Source organism: Nicotiana sylvestris, chromosome 4, assembly GCF_000393655.2.
Source record: "Nicotiana sylvestris chromosome 4, ASM39365v2, whole genome shotgun sequence".
Classification (NCBI taxonomy): Eukaryota; Viridiplantae; Streptophyta; class Magnoliopsida; order Solanales; family Solanaceae; genus Nicotiana; species Nicotiana sylvestris.
Window position 1 is genome coordinate 3,391,421 of NC_091060.1, and position 26,764 is coordinate 3,418,184.

The following is a 26,764-nucleotide window of genomic DNA, read 5'->3' on the forward strand; positions in this document are numbered from 1 at the left end:
GCCAAAATTCCAATTTCACCAATTCAAGCCTAAATCTACCACATACCTCCAAAATTCATTCCGATCACGCTCCTAAGTCCCAAATCACCTCACGAAGCTATCCGAATCATAAAAACCAAATTCTGAGATCGTTTACTCACAAGTCAACTTCCGGTTGACTTTTCCAACTAAATGGCCAACTTAAGAGACTAAGTGTCTCATTTCTCTACAAAAACCACTCCGAACACAGAACAACCAACACGATGATATGAAATACAGCTGAACAACATATAAAGAAGCAGAAATGGGGAAAACGGAGCGATAACTCATGAAACGACCGGTCGGGTCGTTACAATAGCCTAATACCTTTAGTATTCACATCAATATTAATTTCTGAAAGTAGTGGAGTGCAAGAAGAACAACAAGTGATTTAAATAAATAGAAATTGTAAGATTTTTGGACTATCCAACAGATCAAGGTGTAATTTTTAAAAGTTTGCTAATGGTAGATATAAATTTGGCTGGATAGTATAACGAAGATTAAATATAGACAACATCCAAAAGTAGAGGAGTATATTAAGCCCTTTTCCCTTTAAAAAGCGTCATTTCTATATTTAATAGCTTTTACTTCGAACATTCCAATTTTACCTACAATGACACTCCTTTTATAGGAATGACATGATATGATACGTTCAAGATCACAAAATTCAAGCTTACTTTTAATATGTTATACACCTTTAGTTTAAGTCTTTAAGACCACAAAATTCTTAAATTTCGTGCCCAATTAAACTAAGACACATAAATCAGGTCTGCAGAGTAACGAATTAAAGCATGAAAAGAATTTCCAATCATCGATTGTAATGTTATTCATGATTGCACCTCATTGATGATTATACATGGCTGGCAGACTTTACTCCCACTAGATTTTTATTTTATGTAACAGAGTATAAAAACACATGTCATGTATTTATTGAATTGATGTAAATATCTATTTATTTATTTTTTATTCCTCTTTATTGGAGTTAATGTTTCTTTGATGACTCGAGCTCATGACCCTGAGGTTGTGGTGTACAAAAGTACACTATAACAGTTCATATCTCATAACATATCCTCAGTCTCAAACAAAGTTGGATCGACAATATCTATTTATTTATTTTTTATTCCTCTTTATTGGAGTTAATGTTTCTTTGATGACTCGAGCTCATGACCCTGAGGTTGTGGTGTACAAAAGTACACTATAACAGTTCATATCTCATAACATATCCTCAGTCTCAAACAAAGTTGGATCGACAATATGAATCCTCACTTCTTTCTGTAAACTCAACTCATATCACCAAAATAAAATAAGAGTAGATAACATAAATAAAAGAAAATTTGAATAAACCAAAGTGTTTTTTCCATTTCAAATAGCAGTTTCTGCATACCAGAGGGGGGAGCATAGCTCCATCTGAAATCACTAAAAAGAGAACAGGAAAAGTTACATTTGATCTTATACACGGTAAATGGCATTGGTTAGGACAGCAAAACCTAACATCTAAGCCATAACTCTTCAAATCCTTAGAGAGGAATATCTGCAATACGCGCCTCCTCTCCACCTCCAGTATAGTAATATATCACCTCATAATAGAATAAAGAACAAAAGAATGAACAACTTTGATGTGTATGAGTTACAAACTATGTTATCTACAGCCCTGGCGCCGACTTCCTTTCTGTGCCGGGTGTTGCATGAGGATCTTCTGATTCTCAGTAGCAGAAAGCGCTCTGTATTAGGCTTTAGCCGTACAAAGTCACCCTGCCATCAGGATTCAGGAGGGGAGTTATCTCAACCTTTTCTGTTCGATCTGACTCCACGCTATCTACCATCCTGCAGCTTTCAAAAAATTGTCATATGGACTTGATGCTGGTAGTCTGAACATCTCCGGATTACTTTGACATTGAGCTCCACAATGCCAATCGACAGTTCCGGATGATGGTTTTTGAGAAACATTGGCCACTTTCTGATCTACGAGTTGGTTTTTAGCCTGCCCCCATAAAGTATAGTGAAGAGTAAGTTTAAGATCAAAGTGGATCAAAATGTGATTTAGCAACAGTTATCGGAGTATAACTTGAACCTTATAAATGAGATTACAGCATGTAAGCAAGTCTAGAAATGCAAGAAGCTGGATTATACTACAACAACAATAATAGACCCAGTCTAATCCCACAAGTGGGGTCTGGGGAAGGCAGTGTGTACGCAGACGTACCCCTACCCGGTAACGTTGAGAAGATGTTTCCGGTACGGCTCAAGAGAAGGTGAAGAAGAGAAAGAAGAAGAAGAAGAAGAAGAAGAAGAAGAAAAAGAAAGGAGAAGATGAAAAGGGAGAAGTAGCACCAAACAGTAACAACAGGAAAATATGATAGCTCAAGCGAACGAAACAACCGGGTGTAAATAAAGCTCTAAGAATATGAAAATACAAAAAATGTAACATGATAATAGAGTCATAAACTAGCAGTAGAACATTCAAAAAATTGCAAGAACCTGGAGATATGTTTTAAATAAAGTAAGTATGAGGAGAATTTAAATAATATGATAAATACATAAATTTGGTTATACCATGCTAATCGAATTTCTAATTGTTAAAGAGTATAAGTTAACTTGTAAAAACAGTCCTAAATATCAATAATAAATGAAACTCATTTCAGAATGGTCATGCAAGATTTGAACTGCTGGAGTTATCATGCAAAGCAGGAAAATTGTAGTGCTACATCTACTGTAAGTTCGTTTTAAAGATATAACCCAGCTATCCGTTTTGCCAAAGTAGGACAGAAACGGAAAAGCAAATGAATAACGGAATGGGGGGAAAGGAGAAAAAAGAAACGGTTAGTTTATAGAAACCAAAGAAAACCAAAAAAAAAAATACTACTACTGCTGAGACCTGGTTCTCAACCTGGTTATCGGAAGAGCTTTCTTTGTCCTGTTCACTGGAATTCTGTGATATTCTGATCAGTGCACTATCTTGTCTATGTTGGCTATTCAACAAATTGTACATCCTTTGTTGTTTTCCCGTTAAAAGTGCCTCACAATGATGAGTCATTTCTTTGTAAGAAAAATCAGGTTCATTGCTCAAAGATATTCTCCCTACTTGATGTGCCGTCTCCAAAACCTTCATTTGGTGCAGACAAAGTTAATTTTAGATGATCAGATCAAAATAGAAAACTAAAAAATATCGGCCAAAGGATTAAGTGGTACTCCACAAATATTTGTCAAGACAAGACGAACTAAAGAGCCATCAGATGAGGTTGGTTTTTCTCATAAGCACAGAAAGGAGGCATGAGAATATGCAAGTTCACTAGAGGTGAGAAATGCAGAATAGCCACATGCACACAAAGAAAAGAAATCCATTTCACGAGTACAGCTAGATGTAAAGCTTTTTGTCAGAGATCATAGTGCAGAAGCAATAGGTTAGACAAATTGTTATTACTCCCTCCGTTTCAATTTATGTGATACACTTTTCTTATTAGTCCATCTAAAAAAGAATGATATATTTCTATATTTGGAAACAATTTAACTTTAAACTTTTCATTTTACCTTTAATGAGAAGATATTATAACCACACAAATGTATAGCCACACAAACACAAAGCTTTTATCCTTTAAGCTTTTAAGACCACAAGTTTCAAAAGTCTTTTTTTCTTTCTTTTTTCCTTAAACTCCATGCTGAGACATACATCCCTTAAATTAAAATGCAGGGAGTGTTATTATTGTATAATATGGGTCTAAGATGAGATTAAATGGAGTGGCATGGACTGAGAAGATATCCCCTGCTTGCTTGGACTGAGACATAGTAGTTGTTTTTGTATAAATAATAGGTTAAATAAACATTATATTCGAAAGCCACTTACAGATTCTAAAAGTTGATTGACACTCAACAGATTGGGAATTTCCATGGCGTATTGTTCATTCTGTTTGGAACTGCTTTGAGACAAATCAGGACCATCATCGTCTAATATTGAGGACAGCTGCACAACAGTAGAAAGAATGATTAAATAAAGAAAATGAGGATATAAGAGTATCCCGGAATAAATTTTGCCCTCCAGATACTTACATCAACTGAATTAGACTGCTGAACTCTATGTTGAGCATCAGCGAAAAACTGAGACCCCAAGGAATCCGAATCATCCGGTGAAAATTCCTTAAGCAACTCTTCCCTTGTAGCTGACACTTCAAACTACGTACCAAAATAAATTATATTAGGGATCAAGGCTTAACCAGGGAACTGCTATATGGTTGTGAAAATTAGCAGCGAAATATTTACATCTGGTAGATTAGATAAGCTCTTCAGGATTAAAGAAACCAAGGATTCCGTTGATTGTTCTTCGGTGATATTTATTTGCGAGAGACATTTCTGAGCAGAACTATCATCTTCTTTGGATCCATATATAACTTTTCCATAACCAGAACTTGAATCAGCAGCTTGTAGTTTGCAATCTTCAACCAAATGTAAAAATGGATCAACCTGAAAAATGAAACGAAAAATTCCTAGTACTATAATAATACTGAAAAGGAACAATAAATTATATTAAAAAGTAGTTTTCATCAGTTCAGCTGCTAGTAGGAACCAGGCTGACATTCAATAGAAAGAACAAAGACCAACCGTGTTATCTGAAAGTGTAGCCTTGACACAGGGAATGAGAGAAGGTATATTATATGCCTTCGATGAGAAAAGAATCATTGATGTCGCCAACACAAACAGAGATCTTTTACGTGATGGTGGTAGTGACCCTGAAAAAAAAATCATATGAACTTTGACCTAAAGATCCTTGAAATAAAAAAAAATGTAGAAGGAAGCATGCAAGAGGGAAACAAAAACTCAACACAGATAAGCTGAACCATTTTCCCAATAAGGAAGGATCATAGTGTTCCTAGAGCTCCAATGAGACAATTACTTACCACCTCCTCTCAGTATAATGGAGGAATGAACTAAAGGGAAAGAAAAATCTTAAGCAGTTTCACACCACAGAGAGCATATATGATGTGGCAGTTTTACCTCCTTCAATGAGTGCGATATTTCTTAACGAAAATGCAAGCTGAAAACTTTGCACTAGAGCTTCACGGTATGAGTGCTGCACAAGTACATAAAGATAATTTCAATTAAGAGACTGTAGGAGAGGATATGCCGATGCATATCAACACATGTTTGTTCACGCTTAAGTTCGTTTAGCGATTTAACATAACAAAGAAAATTGCCTCATCCAATTACCTTTGCTCTAGAAAATAGCAAGACCAGGCTAAATGTGTGAGAAATGGCTTCATAATTCTCAGGCATATTTGCAGGAGAAATGGATTGTACCCATAGTGAGGAGAGCAGGAGTACGATTTGGTGGCTGCTGAGTCTTAGAGAAATAGGACCCTGAGGATCATGAGGAAAATAATTGTCACTACTTGGTAAAGTCAAATGAAGCAGAATCAAATACCGTTACTACATTGTATAGCTTCCAATCCCAAATTTAAAGATGTTCTATATAACAGTTATATCAGCAATGCTATGTCAGAATGAATGGCTGAGTCCAATGTCCAACATATCCACTATATGCATGTTCTAAATATACGGATGTTAAGATGGATACACGATTAGAAAAGATTAGAAAATCGTGAAATGTGAATGAATGTTTGACTTCTGATGCCCAACATATCCACTATATGAGTGTCGTAATACACAGCTATTATGATGAATGCACAATTAGAAAAGATCTACCCCTCTGGGGTAGGGGTAAGGTCTGCGTACACTCTACCCTCCCCAGACCCCACTGGTGGGATTTTACTGGGTTGTTGTTGTTGTTGTTGTTGTTGCACAATTAGAAAAGATTAGAAATGATTACATTTGATAGAAGGTACAAGTAGCACTACGGAGACCTCCAAATACAACGATATGTTGGTGAATAAAAGGTGTTAAAAGGTGAGGAGGTAGACCTAAAATAATATATTCCTCCATCCCAGTTTATGTGAACCTGTTTCCTTCCTCGTCAGTTTCGAAAAGAATGACCCCTTTCTAAACTTGGGAACAATTTTAATTTCCATTTTACCCTTAATGACAAGCTTCTATAGCAACACAAATGTTAAGGCATGTTTAAGATGACAAATTTCAGAAGTCTAATAGCCATACAAATGTTATGGCATGGTTAGGACCACAACAACAACAAACAACAACGACCAAGTGAAATCCCACTAGTGGCATGGTTAGGACCATAAGTTTCAAAAATCTTCCTTTCTTTCTAAAACTTCGTGCATGGTCAAATAGTTCAGATAAATTGAAACAGGGGAGAAGTATATAGAAATTGTCTCAAAAGACATAGGATTTCTCGAAAATCATGCAGACTAAGCAAAGTACATAATATGATAGAAGCAAAAGATTCACATAAAAATATACCAACTAATTAGGATTAAGGGTTCGCCATGTTGGTACACGTACCAGGTCAATGTTTTGCCAGGAGTCTTCTTAATTTTTTCGTAGACTTAAGGAATCTAGGAGTAACAAGTGTATATAATACTAAGATGGTGAAGATGGTTACAGAACCTACCGCTTCCTTACTTGGTTTGTTTGTACTCTCTCCAACAGGTGCAGGAGAGCCTATCGTGTTATATACCCCGCTATATGTTGATTTTATTCGGTTGAGCATCCCACTGTTGTTATCTTTCTGTTCCGTCTCAAGAGTAATATTCTCCGTCGAAGAAGTCCTCTGGTCCCTCAGCTTTCCAAAAAGAGCTGCTGAAGAAGAGAAGACAGAAACAGTTCTAGAGAGTGCTCTTGAAAAATCTGTTGCCTTCTTTAGGTGGGTTTCCTCCGGTACTTTCTGAGGAGAAACAGAAGATGGAACAAGGACAACAGAAAAGATTCGATGAGCTCCAACTCGTGTTTCATGATCAGGGTGGACCATTGCAGGGAGTAACTGATGAAATAAAGCCTCTGGGAATGCCTAGATATATAAAGAAAAGTCAGATTCTTAACTCAATATCCATCGGGAAAAGCTATGAAATAGAATAACAGTCTAGTAAATTCAAATGTCAATCAGCCTTACTTTGTTTTGATATGACAAATTTGGCATAGAAGCTATGATTTGAGAAGCACGGTAAACAGCAGCAATAGTAGTTCTTGCTATCACTTTGATACTCGAGATGTTCTCTAACATTACTGCCATCACATCAAGAATAGGGCCTGCATCTCCAACCTAATAGTCAAGGAAATAAAGAATCACGACTTCCAAATACCCATCAATAACAACAAGTTTGGTTAACACAGCTTCCAACCAATTTAGGTAGAATGCAACTTATTTGATATTCAAATCCAGTGACAGATTAACTGCACCTTATTTGATAACTCCACAAGGCACTCGTCCACTGCTTCCTGGAAACTTCGGTTCCACTTTATTAACTCGGCTCCCAGCTTTGCGTCATCAAGAGTATAATGTATACTTTTCCGTAAGTGCCTCATGATATCAGTCACTGCACTGACTAGAGCCATGGAATGATGAATTTTCGTGGTTTGAGCAAGCGAAGTCACCACCTGAACAATGTCAAGCTGCATTTCAGGTTGTTTAAGAACATTCTTGTGATCTAGGTGCTTGACTAATATTGACAGCAGAAGATGTGCGTTCTCTCCTGCATAAGTGAATAGGTGAACAAGAAATTCAAAAAAGTTAGAGAAAAAACCATTATGAATGTTATCAACAAGGAAAATATACAACAACAACAACTATGCCTCAATCCCAAACAAAGTTGGGTTAGCGATATGAATCCTCACATCTTTCTTTAAGCTCAACTCATATTATCATCATGCCAAAATAAAATAAGAGTAGTAGTGAAAATAAGTTAAATACATATAATGATAGCAATAATGATATTAAGAAATAGCAATAACATTAAAAGTTCTCCCACAAATTTAAAGCCTAATCCTTACTAGTAAGTGTCACCTATATGGATCTTTTTCTCTACAAGGAAAATACAATACTAGTAAAAGTAGGAAAACTTTGAAGAACCAAAGGTAATAAATATTTGAAACGAAAGACAATAAAGAGAAAATGAGAGTGCCAAAGAATAAAAAGAAGATAAACTGAAGGGCAACTTCTCACTCTCTTTTTTTCACATTTGATAGGTAAAGCTAAGGAGTAACTACAAACCTGAAGCATCCATCGTGTACTGCATATCCTTTAGAATAGGTAAAGCAATTCCAGTTTCAGTAGGCCATAAATTGTCGTCATCAAAGTAGCGGAATAAAGATTCCAAAACTCGCCGTGTGGTTGTAGCCTCCTTACCTAGTTTGGCAATGTTGTGCAGGCAAACCTTGGACCAAAATGATGGGTTTTCTGCGTCCTCCCTGTCACGGAAAATTAATATGCACTTAGGACACCGCACACAGAAAAAGAAAAAATTCCACCTGAAATTCAATGTAAAATATTAACTTTGAAATATTAAGTTCCCCTTTCTCATTCACAATCATTCTCCACGAGGGAACCTTCACAATGACATCTGGGGAAGGAGAAATGTGGCCCTCATGTTTGCGAACTTCTTCCACCCACCTGTTCTGATTTGAGTCTTGAGTTTCCTTTCTTGGCCTTGGATAATTTTCCAACACTACTGAAACAATCTAATAGATAGGATAAATATATTAATAGAAGCAATAGAAACGTCCGGGAAAATAAGATGAACACAGAGTTTAAGCTACTGCAATAAAGTAGTGCCAAAATACACTACTGAGAAATACAAAAGATCTATTTCAGGGTAATATCTCGCAAGCGATACAAGTTCTGACATGTAACCACTTCATCACATATTCCAGAGATCAAAAGATTTAAGCTAGCAATTTTTAGATTTGACAATAAGAAAATAAGGTGGAAAGAATCTGCTTACATTGTCAAACTCGGCTGAAACATGGGAATATTCACCCATGAACCAAACCTGCGACACAGTTAAGTTCTTGTAAGAACAACAATGTAACAACTAACTCCAGGATCTACATTTGACTGCAGGTATCAATTAGTCATGGTGTTATACCAATAATCATAGTAGTTACTGGTATAGAATTCAATTGAAAACAGAATCAGGACTTTGAGAATACAAGCCATACACTCAACCGATGTAGGATTCTACCTATTCTTCGATTTAATTATTTAAGAGTTCCATGCTATAATTATTTTTGTTCACTTCAGCAATAATTTTCAAACAAAACTGTGCAGCCTATTCATGGTAATAACCATTAAACAGTACAACGATGTCTTTCGCAGAAAATGCTAAGAAGCAAACAAGAAGAGAAGTCCATTAAAGTCTTAAGAGTACTCTGTAATGTCTTAGTCTACATTTCAACTTCTGTATTTGTTGATGATATGATTTTGACTTAATTTTTTTGGAACTGACGAAAAACAAACTTTTATATCGTTTGTATTTAATGGAAACCAATTGCTTCCACAGTATGTATCAAAAGCACACAGTGAATAGACTAAATAGTTGGTAAAATCTACATGAACTCTGTACCATTGCAGAAAGTGCTTTCAGGCCAACTGTGCGGAGATGTTTTGCATTTTCCTCCTCTCCTATTTGCTGTGCCAGTTGACACAGTTTTGGAATAAAACCATCTAAATGAAACATGTAAGTACCATCTTTCTGCATAAAACAATAAAGTCAAGGTATAAGACATTGCAAATTTATAAGATATCATTGATGCATAAAGATGAACAATAAATAACACACTGTAGTCTGAACGACCCAGTCTAAAGTTGAGGACAACCCCAAAGCACCAACCTGATTATTTACAAAATCAAATAGTGCTTCACATCCGACTATCAGCATGTCATTCTCTCGCGACTGATCTAGGAGAGTTTGTATGATGCTGAGCAGACTATTTGCAAAAAGTGGCCTGACAGAAAATGATGAGATGAAAATTAGAAATGCATCTGTTTCTGGCCAACACCAAAATATATATATATATATATATATATATATATATATATATATATATATATATATATATACTGAAGAAGACCAATTTATACTTTTTTAAGCAACAGAAACTTACATGTGTTCCTTGCATGAAACAACCAACTTTTTGTATATACACATAACAACCTTTGCTGACCGAAAATTCTCATTTCTCAATTCCTTATAACACCTCTCCTCAAGTGACTTTGTTATCTGTTCAGCAGGTCCAAGAAAGGTTAATGACAAAATGTAATAGAAAATACTGACTTTAAGCATGAAGCAAAAGAGAAGATTTCTTCTAAACAGGGAACTATGAATGAGGTGGTTTCCTAGATTTTTTCAGTTTACCAAAATATGAATTTCATTAACAGACAAAGAAACTGCAGAGTTGAATAAAGTTATCCTGCAGATGAGAAAGCAAAATAATATTTTACAAACTTTCAGGAAGTTTCTCATGGATTGTTTTAGAGGGCTCATAATTTTCATGAACACCGCAAATGAATATACCTTTGGAATGCGAAAAGGATTTTTTGCAGCATATTCACAAAGTTTTCCAATCTTCCTATCATTCGGTTCTTCCTCCTGCAAAGTGAATGCACAAATGTCATATACGTATGTTTGTAGCACAGAAAGACAGCAAGTTTATCGGTTGTCAAATGGTCAAATACCACTCTTTCTGGATATTACTCCGTACCTCATACAAATGCACTGCTGAATGTAGCTTAAAATCATTTTTACTCAAAAAACTTATGCCAACAGTGTAAACTAAAGGTAAAAATAAGCTCGACAATTTTAAATGACATCAATTTCAAGCACAGCAATTCTTCAAATCTAATGCACTTTAATGTTATTGACGGGCTAAGCTTCTGTATTGTAGTAGCAAGGTATAACAATTTCAGTAACAGGTTGTTTACATGTTAGTATGGTTAAACTTGAGCTGCATCTAATCTATCATTCCTTATGGCAGATATAGCTGATGCTTCACAACCAATTAGTACAGAAATTTCTTATATCATGCAGAAGTTCAAATAATAAAATCCTGATTCAGCTTTCTTGGATCAGCATGAACAATCATACATATTCTGCATATATGCACATGTGCGACGTCGTAGACAATAGACTAACCAACTTCCACCAAATTCATATATTGTGAGGCTTCCCTAAAAATCAGCAAGACCAAAATCGGATATGGCCGCTCTATGAAAACCTAGAATTTTTACTTACAGTTCTCCGCATGGACAATGTAAAGGTGGGGGAGTTAATCCCATGACATCTTTAACTAAACTTTCACAGACTCATAAGCAGAGCTCAGGTTACTAATGAACACCACATGAAGAGTGCACAAAAGTTCAAATGCTCTATTGCTACAGAGAGAAACTTATATATAGATTCCAAAAACTGATTCAGGGAATTTAACACATAAAGAGTAACTAAGCAGAAGATGGTAGTTGCTTATATTCACTATACAATCCTTGACTAACCTGAGAACGAGGGAAAATGTCTGAGATCAACTTCTTATACCTCTTAACAGGCTGCCTTGATCTCGTACGCATCGCAGGGCAGAAGAAACAAAGATTGCCACATGCTGGCAAGACTTGCCTTGAAATCACACCAGAGACGCCGTTCATTCTTACTAAAGTTTGAATCACAAATTTGCTTTTTTTTCCCCACTCAATTGAGTTAGCTCACAAAGGTAAATGCTTTCTTTCCCTCCCTAACCTCTAACAACTCCAATATTCCTAAAACCTCAAAAATCAGAAAGGGAAAGAAAACAACTCAGGAGCTTGTGAGTACTCCTCCTTTAGTCCTGGTTTACAGCCTACAAATGTAAAATTCAAAAACCATTTTACATCAATATCTCATTAAACCATCACATATCAACAATCTATAATGGCAATTTCATCAGAAGTGTATCTCAATTCTCTCAACTAATCAAGATCATAAACCAACCTTTTCATTCATGGGGTTCTAGAAAACTAGATAAATTAAGCAAAAGGGTGTCTGGCAATTTGAAAAAGATCAACTTTTTAGACCAAATTGAGGTTCAAGAAAACTAGACAAATTAAGTAAAAGAGTATATGTAAATTTTTAAAAGATCAAAATTTTTTTTAAAAACCAAAACGGGGTTCAAGAAAACTAGAAAACTAGACAAATTAAGCAAAATGGTACATGAAAATTTTAAAAAGATCAAAAAATTTTAAACCAAAATGGGGTTCAAGAAAACTAAAAAACTAGATAAATTAAGCAAAAGGGCATATAAAAATTCAAAAAAGATCAAATTTTTCCAGATGAATTTGATGATCTGCTTATCAAAGATTTGTACAACACCAATTACCCTAATACATGCACAAGACATTTATATGAATTATACAGGTGGAGTCATATATATATGTATGTACATTTATATATATATACCTTCAAATGAATGCCTGTAAAGTACAATTCTGATGAAAAAATTAAAGCTTTACAACAATGCAGTGGATCTCCTGCATTTCTTCCCTTTCTTCGACAACCCTTTCTCCAAATAATTTGACTCTCTCTCTCCTCTCTTCTCTCTCCTCTATACACACAATTTACAAAAATTTCTTGAAAATAATTTAGAAAAAAAATGATTCTAAATTTGAATGGGGCTGGCCGGACACTAATTAATAATTGGAAATATTAATACACACACGCAGTAAATGTATAAATATATTTATAGAAATGGAAACGCGAAATGATGGAATATTTGACTTACTGACATGGGGATTTTCTTATGCTTCCAATTTGGCAATTTTTTACAGCTTCACCATTTGCAATTTTTGAGAAAGTTAAGGATGAATAGTTTATTTATTTATTTATTTATTTATTTATTTATTTATGATTATTTGCAGAAGAATTCAGAAAAGACAGTTGACCGTTAAACGGCTTTTTTTTTGTAAATGGACGTATTGTCTTTTGAGTCCCTAGATCTTTTTTATATACTACTAAAGGATCGTTTGGTACGCGGAATAAGGTGGTATAAGATGTGAGATTAAATTTATATCGTATTTGGTTGGCGGTATAAACTGAGACTTAATTCGGGATATCCCATGGTATCCTATGTTATTTCATTAAACTTGTTATTATTCTATCCCATCTCTCGTATGGTATAAATTAGTAATCCTGGTATAATTTAGTCTGTGCACCAAGCGACCCCTTAATATATCGTGTGTATTAGAATTTAACTTATATACAATGATAATATAAAAAAATTTAGGTCACTTCTATCTATTGTAGATTATATTTAAATTATTAGGTCAATTTTAGTTGTTGAAAAATTTTGCACCGTTAGGTCAATTTTTACCTACGGACTATTGTAAAGGAAAAAGAATAGCCTAGTGCACAAAATATCCCGCATTTATACAGGATTCGAGGAAGGACCGCATCCTATGGGGGTATAATGTAGGCAGTCTACCCTGATGCAAGCATAAATGGCTGATTACATAGCTTGAACCCGTGACCTATAAGTCACACAAAGACAACTTTACCGTTGCTCCAAAGCTCCCCTTCGACTACTATAAAGGTATTTATCTAATTTCACTTTTTATGGAGTTACCTTTAGACTTTTTTGGTAAAGCATTATTATAATATTTATCTATTTAATATATATATATATATATATCTTTGAAAGGCTTAATACTAAAAACTCTTTAAATTTTGGTTAAATTTGCAACTTGCAGACTTAAATTATGTGGGGTTTCTATTACATTTGAACTACAATATTGGTGTTTATTACAAATTGAGCCACCAAATGTGACCATTAACTATCACAATAAATGTTCTAATCTTGACATGTTTTTTCTTATTTTGTTGGCTTCCTCCTCCTAACCAAGTCATGATATGTGTCTCAACATTGGTCAGTAAGAGATCAATATTTAAATTATCTTATATTTTCAAAAAAGGAAAAAAAATTGTATTTACAGCCATTCATTTCTTTCTCTGGTCTAATTACTAAATCTGTTTAAGCTTTAAAAATGAAATTATTAAAAAAAAAATCGTACTTATTTATGCTCATTGTTAGTTTATTGGCTCTTTCACTCTTCTATAACTTAAGCAGGTGTCATGGTTATAAAAAATATCAAGTGAAATAGTGAATGGTTTTTTTAAATGAAATTTCAAGAAAATATTGTCCTCTTCCATTTGAAACATATTATTGGCCCGTGCCTTATATTATTGATTGTGTTTTTGTTTTTAATTTTTAGTTTTGTCTTCTTAACGTTCTTTTCTGGCCAAATTTCATAGAAATCTTGAAATATTCTACCCTTCATCTACGTGCATATAATTTTAGCTAGCGTTTGGACATAAATTTAACTGAAACTTGAAAAAAATGAGTTTTTGAATATAAGATGAAAAATGATTTTTGAAAGTTGAAATTGTGTTTGGACATGCATTTTACTTGAAAAGAATTTGAAGTTTTGTGAGTAGATAACTTCAAAAACTACTCGAGCTGTTTTTTGGGATTTGAAGTTTTTTTTTTTCATTCAAAATCTGCTAAAAAATGGTTAAAATTTATAAACAAACAGATATTTGAAAATAAAATTTGAAAAAAACTCCGAAATTTTATGGCCAAACGGGAACTTAATCATAATCGGTAGTATTAACTAGTTGGCAAACATATGATAGAATGACACCCATAAGTATGTTATTTTATTTATTCTTTTAACTTGAGAATATAAGTTTAGAAAAATCTTATATATACGTAAAAAATAAGTATAATTAGTGTTTAAATAATGAATCTGTCATTAGCTATTATTTGTAAGGAGAAAGGAAAAGAAAAAGGGGGCCTAAGTATAAGTACTAGCTATAATGTAATGATAGTAGTAGTAAGAATGACACATGAATGATAATTGCTAATCATGAATCTAAATGGATAACTTGCCTTGTAAGAAGGAGTTGGACTAGCAAAAACATTATTATGTTGTCTATAAAAGGTAAATCACTTTTGATTTTTGTAACATAAATAAATAAGAACTTTTGTAGTTTTTTTTAAAATCTTACGCAGCGCAAATTCAAATTAATCGTGGCTTTAATGCGAGAGCGGACACAACGTGAAAAAAAAGATTATTGACACATGCAAAAGCGTTAAGGTTTTGAGAGATCAAATAGTTTTGCTTAGGGTTTTCAAGAAAATACAAAGTAATAATAACAACAATAATAAACTCAATGTAATATTACGAGTAGGGTATGGGGAAGGTAGTATGTACACAGACCTTACATCTATCTTGAGAAAGTAGAGAGGTTGTTTCCGATAAACCCTCAGCTAAAAAAAAAAGAAAAATTAAATTAAATCGACTAAAAATTCTACATGTATTTAATGGGCATTTGGATATAAGAATTGTAAAATTCCAAAAAAAAAAGTGAAAAAAAATTTCAAGTAAAAATGGTATTTGAAAATTAGAGTTGTGTTTGGACATGAATATAATTTTGGGTTGTTTTTGAAGTTTTGTAAGTGATCTGAGTGAAAATTTTGAAATACAGTCTTTTTGGAGGTTTTCAAATTTTCGAAAAATTTCAATCATCTTCAAGTGAATATTGGAAATTTTTATGGCCAAATATTGATTTCGAAAAACAGTGAAGATTTTTCGAAAAAAAAAAGAGATTTTTTTTAATGTCCAAACGGGCTCTTAGTTTGGTTAGACTTGAAAGCTTATATGAGTGTGAAATTGTTACTAGATTAATAAAAAGGAATAATTATCATGAAGACAATTTGTCAAATGAGTATTTCAATAGATTATAAGTTCGCCCATTTGTTTAATACTTTAATCCTTGTTAAGCATATATTAACTTAGGGAGTACTTTATCTGTGAACTCCAATAGATTTTGAATGGATTCCATTTGCATTCCATGTTTTAAAAATAAAAATAAAAATCAAAAAAATTGCTTCCTTTATATACCAATTGGATATGTGTAATGAAACACAAGATAGTGAAATACAATAGGAAAATCCACTTTGTAAAAGAATCAGTATCATGTTCACAAGAAAATTTAGTGTAACAACAACAACAACCCAGTATAAACCCACTTAGTGGGGTCTGGAGAGGGTAGTGTTTTACCCCTACCCTGGGTAGAGAGGCTGTTTCCAAATAGACCCTCGGCATCCTTCCCTCCAAGAACTTCCCACCTTGCTCTTGGGTAGACTCGAACTCACAACCTCTTGGTTGGAAGTGGAGGTTGCTTACCATCAGAACATCCCCTCTTCACGAGAAAATTTAGTGTAAGAATAAATAGACTTGTTGTTTATGAAAAAGAATTAACAAGAAAAAGGTATTATGTACTTTTGCTTCTTTACATGTACCTCCATCTCTAAGCCTTAGAAGTTCCTTTATGTTCCCTTTCAACATGTTCCACAAGGGCCACAGGATCTCGAAAACCTTTACTACACCTCGGGCAGACATCGACTGTCAAGTTCATGACACCGTTCTTTTCGTGGATTTTTTGCACGTGATCGATGAGAGCTTTGATGGTAGAAAATCTTAGATGACATTGTGGGCATTGCTCTACTTGACTGCTGGTGTTCGCACCACTGTGGCTGGTGAAACGGCTGCTTTGGCCCGTCTGTTGTGTTGTACTAAATTCGCTGCTCAACTTTTCCTTTACAGATGACACTACCTTGAATAGGCTCGTGGTCCATCTTGAGGACGACGTGGACTGAGGTTTCTTGGGCTCTTCTTTACTTCCATTCAGAAAGTTCATGAACGGGAAAGCAGGTTCTGGTTTCTTAGGTCCGGGGCAGTTGTGATCAGGTCCAAACCGGTGCTTCAAACAATGATCGACAGTACAATCCCGACATTTGATTGTGTTGGAGAAAGTCAAGAGCTCTCTGCAGCGTGGTACAGGACACTTCTTTTTCTTTGTGGCTTTTTCGTAGTTTGAGGGATCACACTCGGTGTTCACATGTGATCCCCAAGTTATGTTGGGGTCTTCATCAGGAATAAGGCGTACGCCTTTGGCACAGAGCGGGCAAATGACCACTGTGACATTATTCTTATTAGCTGTTGGACATTCGTGTCTATTATAGCTCCGATGTTCTAGACAAAACACCTGCAAGGAGTTATTTGTATGTTAACACATCTTCAGCATCCGAGATCGGAGTTTACAATCAATGATCAAGTTATGGTAATATTAAAGTCATAGATTTCCAAATGAACCAACAAAACAAAGAAGAGAAAAATACAACAGCAACTGAGCCCCTGAAGAAAACTATGCAAGGCAAGACAGGAGAAAGTCTTTTTGATCCCTTCAGTGCTGGTTCTCTTTCCAAACTTGTACTCAATATGGTATCCATATTTTTGTTCCGAAACATAAAAGATTATAAATAAAAAACAAAGAAAGATATAAATGGAAAAATAGGACGAGGAAGCAGGACAACACATACTTTTGCGATGCGGAAATGGCCCTCATATAGACAAAGCTGAGTCCATCATACTGAATATCATCTACTTGCATTTTGCCCCTAAAAGATTCAAAACTTATGATACTCACCCAAAATTACTCACCCAAAATCCACCAAAACAAACTCTATAGACAAATTTTATTCAAAGCCAGTACAACATAGGGTGTCAGAGAGGGAAAAACACTAACTCTTAAATGATACTAGTGGGCTTCAGAATATTTACACATCAGGAAGAAGTGAGGACTTATTTTCTCACTTTTGGAAAGCTAAAAGTGAATGAAACATCAATTGCATTGACATGAACACAACCACATACATCGATACAAGATATATCCACCGTAAAATTAAAAAAATTGTAAACTTCATGTTTTCATTTACTGTTACATACTATATTGCTAAATCTATCCCGCCACTAAATTCAAGTATACAAAGCAGTATCTTCCAATACGGATAGAGGAATTGGAGGCTTGAATGAGAAAACGAAGATAAAGGTTGACTAAATTTTAAGACATATGCACATGTATAATTGAATCATAATTTGCCATTTAAAGCAATAACTTCCAAAGAGAGAGTTGCTATAACAGAAGCAGTATATAGAGCTTAAAACCAGTACATACAAGTGGGAACTTTAAAATGAAAGAAAATGTAGATTCCGTTCTATGCTTCATCTGTCTAGCCTATCTACAGCCACTACGGGCTACTCAAGTTTAGATTTTTAAATACAGACTTGAAATCAAACCAGATCAGGCAAGAGAATAAAGATAGTCTTTACAGAAGAAATCAAAGAAATGCTTTCTCTTCATGATCATAAAGCAACTGAACCAATTTTCACCTAAAAAGAAGTTATTACTCAACTGAAATAATTTTCACCTAAAAGTAGAGAGAATAACTCCTGAAATCTCCATTGCAAAAGCCACATTAGAAGTTTGGGAACACTTCACTTTAAAATTCAGAATAAATACAGACACAGAGGTAAAAGTTTAATCAACCATTGAAGCACGTCAACTACTGGTACTCCAAGATGCACATTACACGAGAGTAATCGTGGAAATACTAAGATCAACTGTCTGATATTCTAAACCTCGTCCTCTATTGTTGTATCATACTAACAATTGAGCATAAGCTTATATAGAATAACTGATTTAATTTTTTTCTTTCCTTCTTATATTTTGATATGGTAAAGCCCAACCCGCAAACTCTCCTATTCAGGAGTCTCAAATATGGTCATTTTCCACTTCGCTACTCGATTCTCAACCTTATAGTTGGAGGTGGAGGGTGCTAACTGCTGTTAAAATTTCAATATCTGATTACCTCATGTTTTATCTTTAACTGTTTCAATAGCTGCCTAATTAATTGCTACAAAAATCCTCATCAATATAGCAGATTGTGCCATAAGTTGACTCCTAGGCTTTCAATGGAAGGAGGAACGGTGTTATCAAAGGCGAAAAGCGCAAAAAAGCTCTAAGGTCCATCAGGGCTTTAAGTGCAAATCGCAAAGAAAGCGTGAGTTTTAATGAAGAAAGGCGCAAATGGAAAAAAATATAAATATTCATGTATAATGATTAATAATTATAAGCATGAATAATTGATTTTTTTACAATAAAGTAAAATATTAATTGTTTAGGTCTGCAAAATGTTAGGGGATTCAACTCTAAAAATGACTTTCCAAACATTTATCAAATAGCAAGCAGACCTGATTCAACTGTCTATCAGAATAGAGCAGACAATTCTTGGTTTCCAATCCTCAGAAGAAATGTGCAAGACTGGGAACTGGATGAATTACTTAGCCTTCTGGACCAATTGGAGAAATGCATGGTCAATGAGCAGCTTCCAGATAAACTCATATGGGGAGCAAGTACTAAAGGAATATACACAGTGAAAGCAGGATACCTACATAATATTAGCCAAAATGAAATGGTGGACAATTGGCCTTGGAAGCTCATCTGGAAAACAAAATTACCCCCAAAGTTATATGTCATAGCTGGACTGCATTGAAGGAAGCGTGCCTCACTCAAGATAATCTTTGCGAAAGGAGTATTCCCATAGTTAATAGATGCTACATGTGCCAGCAGGATTTTGAAACAAACAGACATCTATTTTTGCATTGTCCAGTTGCTACGGATATTTGGAATATGTTCCTTTCAGTTTTAGGACTCAACTGGGTGATGCCAGAGAGTACTAAAGATGCTTATAGTAGCTGGAGTCGATGGAAAGTTGGTAAATCCATCAGCAAGATCTGGAAAATGATTCCTGGATGTATTTTTTGGGCTATTTGGACAGAAAGGAATAGAAAATGTTTAGAGGGTTTAGCAACTCCTAATTACTCCTTGAAAACTAATTGTATAGTTTTGTTATATAGCTGGAGTAACCTCTCCCCTATTAGCTCCCCCGAATTATTTTTGGATTTTGTTAGCTCCCTAACACTAGCATAGGACCATCTGTACAGAGCTAACATATCATCTTTTGTATTAGCACCTGGACAGTGCTCTTTTGCATCTTCTTGATGCTTTTTATAATATCTCTTACTTCATCAAAAAAAATTAATTGTTTAGGTCTGCCTCTTCATGATTACGCTCATTGGCGAGGAAAAGTATGTCTTAGAGCGTTGATGACAACACTAAAGCGTCCGCTAAGCGAGGCAAAGCGCTCAACATGTTTTGAGCCTCGCTTTAGCGCTTAAGCGCGCCTTTGACAACACTGAGGAGGAAAAGCACAAAATGCTCAACATTGAACAGAAATTCCTTCACATTTCCTTCAACCCAATTTCTCCCACAATACAAATCTTCAGCAATTTTTTGTCCTCCTCCCACCCCCACCACAACCAAGCAACTATACAACAACTACGCCTACAAAAAGATTGTAACTTTGATTAAAACCCAAATAAAAAAACTCAAAAAGACAAAGATTTCAACACAAAATTGACAAAAGGCAGTAAATCATGTATAAAACGAAAATGTCACAAATGGTACAGAGAGAAAAGATTGAAACTTTAATAAAACCCAGATCGAAAAACATAAAAAGTAAATGTATTTCAGCTCAAAATTGACAAAAAGACAGTCAGATCATATACTACAAAAGAAAAATGGAACAAATGGCACAACTGTACCAAAAAAAAAAAAGTAACTCAAATGACCACACCTAACAGCTCAAACTAAAAATAGCTGACAGATGTATAATATGTATATAATCATATGTAATTAAAGTATAAACTATGTATACCGACTGGCTATTTGTGTAAGGATCCTTTAAAAAATGGCACAAATTTTTATAAAGAGAAGAAAGGAGAGGGTGGTTACCTTGTGACAGCAATCGCAGGTGAAAGGCAAGAAATCGATGAGCCGGCAATCCTCAACAGAGCAATGTTTTCCCAGATTTGGGAATACCGGCGTTCCCATTTAATTGTGATTAAACCTTTTTTTATGCCCAAAATAAGGAGAGAAAAAATTAAAAGAGGCGAAAATCTCTCAAATTGATAAATTGTTAATTTTTTTATATCGCTGGAAATGAGGTTTCTTTTGAAGATCTCTGTGGAGACAGTCGGAAAGACGACGGTGGAATGTTTGAGAAAAGTTCAACGTTGTCTGTCCTAAACTGCCTGCAAATGCGCGACTTTTCTCTTCTTTTTTTGGTTTGGGTGTTGTGGGGGGGGGGGGGGGGGGTTGAAGAGGAAAAATAGAGTTGGAAGAGGGTGGTAAATGTTGAAAATATTAATTAATTAAAATTTAACGATAAATAAATTTATTAAAATTTAACGATAAATAATGCTGATTAGGATGTATTAATAATGATGATATTAGTTATGTTTGCATTAGTTATATAGAGATTATTTCTTATGCATTGTTTGGTGTGATGTATTAAAAATTAAAATACATTGCATAATTTTTAAGAAATTTAATTGTTTACAAAAATGTCCTCCATATTCTTTAATTTAAGGGACTTTAAGGATAATTTTGTCTTTAACCATGCTAATGCATGCATTAATAGCCTTTGTATAGCTAATGCCATGATTTTCTATGCATTAGCCATCTATATAAATATATAAATCAGGGAATTGGCCAGCTGATGTGGCATTTCTATATGGCCAGCTTTCATATTTCTTTTTTGTTGGTTTTTTGAGATTTTTTTCTAATTCTAATACAAAAAATCATTTACTACCTAGAACTAATAAGGAAACTGATGAGGCTTATGGATGAGGAGATTTCAATTATGGAATATACAAAAAAGTGTAATTACTATTTTGTTACGAAGAGAATTCAGTTATGAAATATAGAAAGAGAGAAATTAATTAATTAACTTGTAACTAAAGTGTACATTATTTGTATGTGCCACCATGTGGCAATTCACAATATGAAATGTAATAGTGACGGGCTACGTCATCCCATCAGTTGCCTTGCATGTTCTTTCTTATTTATTTGTTTATTTATTTATTTACTGATTGTGCTAACAAAGAAAGTAATAAAGAGTTGTATTAGTGGTAATGAAGAGGGATAAAAGAACAGTGGAGAGTCACAATAAATAGTAACGGCCTTGCTTTTTTTGCTCATATAAACCCCTTTACTTTGCTGCCTCAACAATGCGAAGCATATGCAGATTAGGTCATCAAAGGTATTTATCTTTTCTTTATTTTATATTTTCCTTTTTCACCTAAATTATCATTTACCTAAGTTTCAGAAGCCCTAATGTCTCTAAAGTTATAACTATTCAACTTTTTCCCTTCTATAATTATTTATTTACTTCTTTTAATATGCATTTGTTAAAATAAATAACTACAGAGATGACTCCTCTTTATTATCAAAGTCTTTTTTTTTTTTCAATATCTTTTGGGAAGAAAATGGAACCGAAGAGCTACCAAGGAGAGTATGTAAAACTATGTTAGATCTTCTAGCTTATCATTTTAGTCAAATATTTGCGAGGATTGAATATCCGAACATCATTAGATTTTATGCTCTTGATTGTTGTTAAATATCGACATCATTTTCTATCAATAATGTTTATTAGTCATATATGATATTAAAAATATATGTTGCTTCAAATGCAGGGAGTTTGTGCTTCTCAAGCTGAAGGAACAAATATTGACGGGCGCAAATATGATAACTACCAGATACAAAGTCACGGCCAATTAAAACTTCTCCATAAATAATCCACATAAGCAATGCAGAAGAAATTCAAAGGTCCATTTGAGAGGCGAAATGGTTGGCATTTGATGCAAAAAGATGAACTTGTTATGAATAATCGTTTGATATATTTTTTCTGTGGCATGTTATGAATAATTGACTTGTATGTAAATTAAAACAAAGACTTGAATAGATGATTCTTTTGGGTTTATTATGATGAATTTACTTGATACTTATTTAGTAGTATTAATTTACCTTTAGTATAGTATGCATTTTAAGTTTGAATCATATATACACATAAAGAGGAATCTTAAAGATGATTTTACTTGGCCATATGTGAATTTAAACAGAAGATATTTTTCTTTAAATTTTTTTTATGTGTGTGTTTGTCATGATGGTCATCTGTGTGATATTTTTTCCTGACATTTTATAGAAGCTGAATTTTGGACACATTATGGACCTTGGAAGCTTATTTTATGTGTCCTACTATCTTAGATTTGTGAGGGATTAGGCATCGAAATTAGTAAATAAGATTGTAAAAACTTATCCTTAATCAAACTGTCTCCTGATTTTATCAATATCAATGCAAATATTGTCTTGCTTCATCGGACTCTAAAAGGCCTTTGCCAAGAGACAACAGTAGTAATGACTGAAAAGAAGTATATCACGGCTGTATTAAAGAGATTTTGAAGAAAATTTCACGCAATAATTTAAATGAGTTATTATGTCAACAAGATGCAATTCTTTTTGTTAATAACCGCGCGAAGCGCGAAGCGTTACACTAGTACATAGGATAATACTAAATAGAGTGTATAACTAATATTTGTATTAGTTATACATAGTTTGAAAAAGTATACCAAACAAAGAATTACTAATACACAAAGCTAATGCATGCATTATTTTCTCTAACACAATTGTGTTGGCATATTTTTTATCCATTGTTTGGTTTGATGTAGTGCACTTCTAAAAATATTATTTGTTTATAAAAATACCCTCAAAACTAGTCCACCACTCTATATTTTTTTAAAAAATATTATGTTAAGGAATGTTTTTATATGAAAAATATTTTTAAAAAAATATGTGATTTGCCTACCTATATTATAGTATAGAATGGGATAGTTATTTATTAAAAAAATTTCTAAGTATTTATTTATTTACCAGGGATATAATTTTATTTCTCACCTATTTGGATTATTTCAAACTTGCATTAATATAATAGCATATTTTAATTAAGCGTAAATTTTGAAGGACAATTTTGTCTTTAACTAAGCTAATGCATGCATTAAAACCCATTGCATTGTTAATACCATAATTTTCTATGTGTTAGTTATGCATAAGATAATACTAATAAGGTGTATAACTAATGCATAGGTTCAAAATATGTACCAAGCAAGATATTATTAATACAAAGCTAATGCATGCATTATTTTATCTAATGCATCCTACCAAACGACCCCTCAATGTTGTATGTCTTAAGAGCTTTGTTTGGATGGTTGTTAACTATTGTATTGTATTGCATTGTTACTTTAAATACAATATTTGTTTTGATTGTTACTTAAATTATTTTATATAGTATCATTACATTCGTCGTTACGCAACGCCAAAAAGTATCACTTTACATAATGACTGATTTGGTGTAGTCGCTCGTTATCTTATCTTTTCCTCTTATCTCTCCCTTCGTTATTATTAAATAAATTTATTTTATATTTACCTGATATTTTTATATAATAATTCTACCCGTAAATTATTCTTTATAATATTACAAGTTTATTCTATATATTTCTGACACATAATATTATGAAATTACAGTAAACAATACCATCTATTCAAATATTATATCATCAAATGATGTACAATAACTATTTTCGGGGTTAATGGATAAGTTGACACTTTGTGTAGTTGACTTTCTCTTTCTTGATTCAACACCAGTAATGGCTAACACAACAAATTTAAACTGTATATATGAATATACGATACAAAATGGGTTAGAGAGAGAGTCCCACTTCTCTCTAACTTAACCTAAGTCTCTTCTCTTGCATTTTCCTATCCCTTCGCCCCTACACTATTCTCCCTGCACCAGAACTCCCCATATGCACACCACCAAGCCCACAGATCGGAGCAACAATGAATCCCTGCTAACTTCCACTTCTAAGATACGACCCAGACACTAACCAGAAGGCAAGGAAATGGTGACAATACAACTTCAGAAGTTCCATACCAGCAGAACCCAAGAATCATCATGGGAACAGAAGAGTGTTCCTTCTTGAACAAACTTACCTGCAATACCTCAAGCCAACAGGACATGAACCACATTCTGGTCCAAAGTAACGTGGGTTCCCTTGACCCCTCATATGAGAGCGAAAATCTCTTTGCCTCGGATGAGGTGGACAACATCCTTGAGTCGGATAATTTCATCACTATCACTTCCAGTGATAAGGAGAGAATGTACAAAAACTGGTCAAATGCCTTTATTATAAAAAATTTTGGAAGAAGAGTAGGATACTTATTCCTTCAAGGGAAACTCCAGGCCATATGGAAACCTTCATAACAAATATTGCTAATAGATCTTGGAAATGACTACTACTTAGTTAAATTTAACAAAAGAGAGAACTATGACAAAGCCTTGCATGAGGGACCATGGTTCATAGGAAACCAATACCTCACAATAAGGAAATGAGAGCCCAGATTCGTGGCCTCAGAAGCCTCCCTAACTTACTCGGTGATTTGGGCTAGGCTCCCAGAACTCCCTACGGTGTTTTATGACTTCAATATTCAAAGATAGGAAACAAGCTAGGACAACTAATTCGCATAGACGCATGTACTTTATCGGCACTAAGAGGGAAATATGCTAGGGTTTGTATTCTAGTCTCAATAGAGAAACCCCTAAAAACCATGTTATACTAGGCAAACATTACCAAAAAATAGAGTACGAGGGATTTAAAATACTATGTACAAACTGTGGGAAACTAGGACGTGTACTTAGAAGTTGCCCTAACCAACCTAAGGCGGAGGACCAAAACAAAAACAACCAAGACATTAACACACAAGAAATCTACTCCCTAACTAAAGAAATTGAGCAATGGACGGTAGTATCTCACCATAAAAAATAGGAAGGAGAGAAGGAGGTGTTGGAAGCCATAACAAACAAAAACCAACCCAACCCAACCCCAAAACCAGTACCCAAAACAAAAACCATGGAGTTGGGAAAACGACGACAAGCTTTTAGAATCCTAAAAACCACGGGAAAATGGCAGCAACCAAGTAACACCATCATCGAACATGGAGGGCAATGAAATGCCATAGAACCAATGCAAAGACCAGCTGGACACTAAGGCATCCTTAGTTAAAGCCCACACAACACCCACTTGATAAACAACAAGGCCTTGACACCCTCAATACACAAGTCGGCGCCCATTTAATGCACAACAGAGACATCATAGCAAGTACCTCCCAAGGGAACTACCCAACCAGCCCGAATAACCAAAGCCCCCCCACAAAAACCAACAGACAAAAACAACAATAGCATCTCGCTAGGCAACAAGAACCAAAACTAATTAGGCTTGTTAATGAACAATTTACCAAGACACATTAATACCATTAAAGAACCTACAACCTCGTTTATTAACTCCATAGCATGCCACAATAAATTTGAAACCTTTATGACACAATCCAATAATGAACCCCCCTTTGCCCAGAACACCACACCGGTCAACTCAACCAAAGCACAAGATATGGGCGTTATGGAGATCGAACATGACCCTAACAATACGGCAACCCTAAGGAATATCCAATCACCATTAAATGCACCCTTGGAAAATATACCTAGTCTATCACAAACGGTACAAGAAACCTTAGACATGACAACCAATCAATTCATCATTAATGAGCAAGATTTGATAATGGAAGATCCTAAGACCCTAAACCTAGCTACACCCAAGAACAGGACCACTCCCCACAATTTAAACAAGCCAAAACCTTGCATGAGCCATAACACTACCCCAGGAAATACTGAGTTAACCAAAAGTAAAAATGCCAAGGCTCCCTATGAACAATCACCACAGGAGATACTTCAGGGCAATGAGAAATGTGTGGATAAGGGAGCAACATCAATCTCCCATCCCAATGAAAACTACCCCTCCCATGCAAATGAATCAAACCCACATCGTGTTCACAACCCCTCCACTCCCACCGAACCATGTTCCTGAATCATGGTTGAAATATGGCCTCATGGGACATGCACTGAGCATGAACCTCCAACTCAATGGCCAAAACATAACAATCCAAAATAGAAAATCCAAGCTACCTGGCAC

The 26,764-nt window shown here is 34.5% G+C and overlaps 2 protein-coding genes across 6 annotated transcripts; both read right to left on the reverse strand.

Moving 5' to 3' along the window:
* Positions 1-1,351: 1,351 nt before the first annotated feature.
* LOC104236805 (protein SEMI-ROLLED LEAF 2) lies at positions 1,352-12,730 on the reverse strand. Of its 4 annotated transcripts, none has more exons than XM_009790819.2 (20): positions 12,664-12,730; positions 11,408-11,745; positions 10,434-10,508; positions 10,024-10,139; positions 9,750-9,864; positions 9,483-9,611; positions 8,862-8,909; positions 8,414-8,598; positions 8,132-8,328; positions 7,321-7,613; positions 7,034-7,183; positions 6,536-6,931; positions 5,218-5,367; positions 5,005-5,080; positions 4,612-4,739; positions 4,273-4,473; positions 4,063-4,185; positions 3,860-3,976; positions 2,894-3,121; positions 1,352-1,999 (listed from the first exon to the last, which is right to left on the reverse strand). In XM_009790819.2, exons 2-20 carry the CDS (start codon positions 11,552-11,554, stop codon positions 1,835-1,837), a joined length of 3,039 nt encoding a protein of 1,012 aa, XP_009789121.1. In that variant the 5' UTR covers positions 11,555-11,745; positions 12,664-12,730; the 3' UTR covers positions 1,352-1,834. The 4 variants fall into 4 exon arrangements, with proteins under 4 accessions (XP_009789121.1, XP_009789125.1, XP_009789124.1 ...); XM_009790823.2 differs by lacking the exon at positions 12,664-12,730 and adding an exon at positions 12,342-12,564 and having other exon boundaries at positions 8,531-8,598; XM_009790822.2 differs by lacking the exon at positions 12,664-12,730 and adding an exon at positions 12,342-12,564 and having other exon boundaries at positions 2,906-3,121.
* A 3,079-nt stretch (positions 12,731-15,809) lies between these two features.
* LOC104236806 (zinc finger AN1 and C2H2 domain-containing stress-associated protein 13-like) lies at positions 15,810-20,955 on the reverse strand. Of its 2 annotated transcripts, XM_070171721.1 has the most exons (3): positions 20,637-20,955; positions 16,243-16,988; positions 15,810-16,142 (listed from the first exon to the last, which is right to left on the reverse strand). In XM_070171721.1, the coding sequence occupies exons 1-2, from the start codon at positions 20,733-20,735 to the stop codon at positions 16,251-16,253; spliced, it is 837 nt and encodes a 278-aa protein (XP_070027822.1). In that variant the 5' UTR covers positions 20,736-20,955; the 3' UTR covers positions 15,810-16,142; positions 16,243-16,250. The 2 variants fall into 2 exon arrangements, with proteins under 2 accessions (XP_070027822.1, XP_009789126.1); XM_009790824.2 differs by having other exon boundaries at positions 15,810-16,988.
* Positions 20,956-26,764: the final 5,809 nt, after the last annotated feature.